The sequence below is a fragment of the Euphorbia lathyris genome, chromosome 3, assembly GCF_963576675.1.
Source record: "Euphorbia lathyris chromosome 3, ddEupLath1.1, whole genome shotgun sequence".
NCBI lineage: Eukaryota > Viridiplantae > Streptophyta > Magnoliopsida > Malpighiales > Euphorbiaceae > Euphorbia > Euphorbia lathyris.
The window spans coordinates 43,929,301-43,935,433 of record NC_088912.1 but is presented as its reverse complement, the minus strand read 5'-3'; the positions used below and the strand labels follow the sequence as shown (position 1 = coordinate 43,935,433).

General features: G+C 34.8%; 1 protein-coding gene across 1 annotated transcript; it reads left to right on the top strand.

The window, feature by feature from the left end:
• Nucleotides 1–745: 745 nt before the first annotated feature.
• On the top strand, nucleotides 746–4,890 carry LOC136222124 (V-type proton ATPase subunit c4). The gene is made up of 3 exons (XM_066009611.1): nucleotides 746–971; nucleotides 1,470–1,755; nucleotides 4,432–4,890. The coding sequence occupies exons 1-3, from the start codon at nucleotides 893–895 to the stop codon at nucleotides 4,562–4,564; spliced, it is 498 nt and encodes a 165-aa protein (XP_065865683.1). The 5' UTR covers nucleotides 746–892; the 3' UTR covers nucleotides 4,565–4,890.
• The last annotated feature ends 1,243 nt before the right edge of the window (nucleotides 4,891–6,133 follow it).

Here is a 6,133-nt window from a genome sequence, read left to right as displayed (position 1 = left end):
TGAAGTTTGATTCCAAATTTTAAAAACTATGCAAAAAAAGTAGGAACAAATCAGGTGAAAAAGTATATATACTATATTTTACAGTACAAGAATTGATGCACATATTACCTTTATACTATTTCATGCCATTTTTAAAAGAAAAACAAAAAAGAAATATCATACTTCGTTACGTGGAGTTAATATAATTTTTTTATTGTTTACCCGATTTCCCGATTCGAAATTCGTGAGAATCTTTTATTCTCTCCTAAAGTTTTAGGCGTACGTTAGGATTCGGACTCGAGATCTAACTTAAGAGATTTGAGACCCTTAACCATTCAAACCAACTTTAATTTATTAGAGTTAAATAATTTTAATAAGTGAATATATATATATATATATATATATATATATATATATATATATATATATATATATATATTCTGTATTTATATTATAGATGCATTATATGATTACTTTGTTCTTGACAAATTAAATATCTAATATATATTCCACATAATTTATTTTAAATTTTTTTATATATATTTAAACAAATTTACAAAACAACATTAATTATGCAATTATTTTATTGCTATATATATATTTTAGGAAATTTTATTGCTATTTCTAATAATTATTTTTAGCTTTTGTGGTATTTGTGTAAAAGGCCCAAAAATACGTAACGAGGCCCGTGTTTTGAAAGAAGTGGGCCCAATGGGCTAATGAAGAGATTTTATAAGAAGTAGCAGAGTGATTGTCTTCCACACGTTGCGTCCTTTCTTTTCACGACAACACCAAATAATCAGAGAGAGAGAGAGAGAGAGTGAGAGAGAAAGAAAGGAAGAAGAGATCGAAACTCCGGAAGCTCTCTACCTCTGTTATCTGATCTCAGATCTAAACGACACCGTCTCAAATCATGTCTACTGGATTCAGCGGCGATGAAACCGCACCTTTCTTTGGCTTCCTCGGCGCCGCTGCTGCCCTCGTCTTCTCCTGTAACCATTATTTTATATCTTTGTTTTATTCTTTTTGCTATTGTATTTCTTTTTATTATAGATCTCACTTATTAAATTCCTCAATTTTTATTTTCAATGTGGATGATCAACTTGGAAGTGATAGAACATAGAATGATTAGACTTATTGCATAGATCTGATGCAACTATGTCTATTTTTAAGTGATCACATTTTGTTTTAATAACAATACGCCAAAATTTTCAAACTTTCATGCTGCCTCGTTTTTAAATCCTCATTGCAAGTTCTAACTGCGATTTACTGGTAGTGATGTTGGCATGGGTTTGTTTCTGTGATTAGATATTGTGAACTCACGGATTCGGATCATTGCTGTTTTATATCAAGCGATTTTTTTTTTTTTGTAGTTTTATGCTTAGAAGACAAATTAAGCTTAGAACATTGTAATTTAGTGTTTTTGATTAAGCATGGATTGAAAAGTTTTATTCTTTTGGGATAAATATTTATTTCTGTTGGATGTATAGGTATGGGAGCTGCATATGGAACGGCCAAGAGTGGTGTTGGGGTAGCATCTATGGGTGTTATGAGACCTGAGCTTGTGATGAAGTCAATTGTGCCAGTTGTTATGGCTGGTGTGTTGGGTATTTATGGCTTGATTATTGCAGTTATTATCAGTACCGGAATTAACCCAAAGGCTAAGTCATATTATCTCTTTGATGGATATGCCCATCTTTCATCTGGTCTTTCTTGTGGCCTTGCCGGGCTCTCTGCGGGTATGGCTATTGGAATTGTTGGTGATGCTGGTGTCAGGTATAGTATATCCTCTGACCCTCTTATGTAGAGATATGCTGTTTTGGTTATACTACTGATCATTTGCTGTCATAAGTTTTGTATTTACGCTATGTGCCAACCTGAATTTCTTTTGGGTTTCTGATTGTGGTTTGGATTTTTATATAAATGAAAAGTTCCAACATTGATTTACAAAATGAATGAACGTTGAAATAAGTAAACTATTGATTTCATGAATGGCCATAATATTACTTGATCAATCGAGGCTTTGCTACGTGGAGGCCAAAGAGGGCCTTACCCTCTGAAGTATTTGTTTTTTTCTTTCTTGGGGTACTGCGATTTGTATTTTTATAGTTGCTTACTATACTTGTCCCCTTCCATTTCTCAAATCAAGCCAGGTTATATATATTTTTTTAGCCTATTATCAATCTCTAATTTTATTTGCAAAGCGAGTAATTAGCTATGTACTATAGTTGTATACACTAATCTCTTTGCCTCTTTTCCACACCAAGCAAGAGTTTCATTTGTTTTATAGCCTATTATTAAAGCGCAACAAGTTATTAGTTTTATATTTTCTTTCTATGAATATATTTTTTTAAATAATAATAATTTGTCTGAGGGCGAGCCTTGGCGCAACGGTAAACGTTGTTGGCGTGTGACCAAGAGGTCACGGGTTCGAGTCTTAGGAGCGGCCTCTTGCCAAATAAATTGGCAGGGGAAGGCTTGCCCCCAGTACACCCTTGTGGTGGGACCCCTCCCCGGACCCTCGCTCAGCGGGGACGCGTAGTGCGACCGGGCCGCCCTTTTTTTTTAATAATAATTTGTCTCTTATTATTTGGCCCCTTTGAAGAAAAATACCCAACCTAATTACTGTTACAGTATCACTGTTGATCAACTAAGTGTTATCTCTATTTTGTCAAATAAAATGGCCTTTCTAAACTTTAATCTTTTGGTGCGTTGTAATCTACCAGTATTGGAAATTGTCTTAATATATAATGCATGGTAACGGAATAAAAGAGGGGTTTCAGCATTTCCGAGTTGTGTCAGAAACGGAAACGCAATAATGCCTTTAACTCCTAATTCGTACAACTTCCAACTTTTCTCCAAACTCTATAGTCTCTTCCTATTTTCTTAACTCTCTGTACGGCTTCAATTTTTCTTCTTTGCTTTCTTCTTGCTTGTTTCCCTTCTATGCAGGTATGTGAAAACTTTTCAAGTTTGAATATCTGTATTGATCTGCTCCTAAATTAATTTGCTCTCTTTTTGTGTGGTTGCTGTCTTGAGATTAATATAAGATCTATGATTGGGTCTTAACTATCAGCTTGAGCTGTTAGTTAAAACGGTTTCATGACATGGTATCAGAGCTTCTTTGACCAAACGGTCGAGGGTTCGAGTCCTGACAACCTCATTAATTTGTGGAATTAAAAAACACATGGCGGGATAGGCCTGTGTTGTACACGCTGCAAGCCCATGGGGCATTTGCGTGTGGGGATGTGTCAGATATTAATATAAGATCTATGATTGAGCCTTAACGCTGTTGGTTAAAACGGTTCCATGACAGTTGCAAAGTCAGCCTGTGAATAATTCAATTTATATTTGGACTTTGGTGTTTAGTTGCAGAACATGACAATTGAGATAGAATTTGTGTGCATGCCATTGCCATGTATCGACTTTTAGGCTATAGGTGGCAATTGCTTTAGTGTAGTGTCAAAAGCTTACATTTACACTTGTCAAGTAGTTTAAAATTTCAACTATGTATGGCCACAATGTTGCTCTCAAATAATGAAATATATAATAATAATACTTGGTGATATGATAACACGTTCTACTTACAAGCCTGCATATTAATTTTAATAATATATAAAAAATAAAAATTTCAGATATACCATTATATTTTTAAATTTTAATATTTATAAATATGCCCCTATACTTTTAATGTTTACACGTTTCCCAACATTTTTATTTCCTATGTTTTCTGGAAATAATGTTTCCTGTTCCTGTGCAACATAGTTTAACATCAGTATGGAATTTAACTATTAACTAAGCCCGTTGATGGGTGCATCGTTGATTATGTAAACCACTTTGTTGATATTACTCTGGACATGATATGGGATCTTGATTTCCTTTGCTCTACTTCAATTGTGTTTCTTATATATGCATTGTCTTCAGGTACCATTCTTGTGATTTCGATATCTTGTTCCAGTTTATCTGTTGTTTAGGTTTCTGCAAGATTTCATCTTTTTTGTTATGGCATTGACTATTTTTTAGAAAGCACAAGCTGTAGATGGTATATGCTATGTCTTCGGCATGCACAGTTAGTTACTTAGGTCTGCTTGTTTTGGGGTTAGAGGAGGTTAATTAAAGGGAGGTTATTTAGCTAACCTTGCTTGGTAAGGAGTTTAAATGGAGGTGAGGGTTAAATAGAGTTTAAATGAAGGTTAGAAAACCTTGAAATAACCCCAATTTCAGTTCCACCAAATTGGTGGGATCTGGAATAACCTTCCATCCCATCCCTTTAATGAACCTTGTCAAACCTTCATCCAAGTAGGACCTTAGTATTGTTTTATTCGAGTATCTTCACATTTACTAATGTTGTATCAGTGCGGATGAGATTTCTGCCTTTGATAAACATTGTATCATGAACGAAACTTGTGTTATGATTTGGCATTGATAGGATGAAACATTTTTGTGTTGCAGAGCTAATGCACAACAACCAAAGCTTTTCGTGGGAATGATCCTTATCCTCATCTTTGCTGAAGCATTGGCATTGTATGGACTTATTGTCGGCATCATCTTGTCTTCCCGAGCTGGCCAATCCAGGGCAGAATAAGGAGGGAGATGGTTGAGTTATGTTATATTCTTTTTTTATGGATTAGTTTTGTGTCTCTGAAGGGGGAGATGGAATGATTGTTGGCAGATAAATTGAATGGTTTGAATTGAAGAAGTTGCAGGGTTTTGAAATATTCTTATGGAAGTGTCTGCCTGCCCTGCCAGACATTTAGTTGGTTTCTTTGTGGTGTTTGCGGAAGTAGGATCAAACGTTTTGTGGGCAGAATAATAAAAAGCTAGTGGAAAGCCGTTATATGTTCTTTTATGTTTTTAATGTAATCTTATTTGGCAGAACTTAATAAAGTGTTATAGGAACTTTTAAATTCAGGTCATTGACTTTTGAATTCTTTATTTTCTCATCTTTAGAATCAGATGCTGTATCAGTTTGGAATTGGCAACTTAATTCGTCTTTAATCACTGCATTGGTTCGGGCATTTGCCTTTTTAAATGTAGGCTGTAATGGAGCTGAGTTGGACTGTAGAGGAGATAAAATTGAGAAGAATAGTGAAGCGAAAATTTAAGGCACCAACTGTTGAGATTGATAAAAAAACAAATCTGAAATTTCAATTGCATTAATTATGAAATTAAATTGAAATGTAATGTTTCATGTAATTTCTTCTAAAGAAAACATGTTGGGCTCAGCCCGAACCTAGACTAACCTCTATTATAATACAACACAATCAACAACCATCATTTACAATTCTTAACCTTTTACCCATTTCACAGACATTTTTTAAATTCCCAAAACAAAATGATAGTAAAAAGATACTTTTCTCTAGACAAAACAAAAGTTTTAATTTCTCGACTGCTAAAGTTTTTTGATTTGATTTTGAAACATTGCTTCGTTGATGAGGATGTGGCTGCGATTAGTAGAATCCCATTGAGATTTCCGGCTGGTCAGGATAAGCTCTTTTGGCATGATTCTCGCTTTGGGGATTATTTTATTTGGTTAAAGATTGGTTAAAAAGCGTCTCTCCGCCGAAGGAAGAATATAGCGTGCAATGATTGCTTTTGCTTCGACGGCCCAAATCCGATGGAAGCAGTTGTGGAAGATTGAAGTCCCCCCAAGCCCATCTATTTTCTATGGGCAACTTGCAATAATGCTCTTTCTTGTTTGATGCACTTGCTGGTAGTTATTTCCCTATTCTTAATGTCCGTGTTTTCTGTGGCTGTGAAGTTAGTTCTCCAATTCATGTGTTTCAACAAGTGTGGCGTGTGCGGTGGAAAAGTGCGGCATTTTCTGTCGAAGTTGTTGCACTAAAAAGTAATATTACAAAAACTTTCAGATAGAGAGTATTGCCGTGTCTGTCCTAAAAGACGATCTAGTAGTGCAGTAGAAATCACCGGATTGTCCTCCAGAATTAGTACGGGTCCGAGTTTTGTGTGCACTCACAACACAAATAGAGATCAGAAATTTGTATTTTTTGTTTAGAGAATATGAACAAGAAGATTAATTTTTGTGTATTCAAACTGATGTTAAAATTTCCAAAAAAAATGGGGAAGAGAAGGGAATTGTAACAGTTGGAAAGTAAATATAGAGAGAGTTGGGGAATTAAAACGATAAATATAA

Bases quoted from the DNA above. Each gene is read 5' to 3' on its own strand.
- LOC136222124 (XM_066009611.1), top strand. From the start codon at position 893: ATGTCTACTGGATTCAGCGGCGATGAAACCGCACCTTTCTTTGGCTTC. The intron at 972-1,469 runs GTAACCATTATT...TTGGATGTATAG, and splicing joins TGCTGCCCTCGTCTTCTCCT to GTATGGGAGCTGCATATGGA. The intron at 1,756-4,431 runs GTATAGTATATC...TTTGTGTTGCAG, and splicing joins GTTGGTGATGCTGGTGTCAG to AGCTAATGCACAACAACCAA.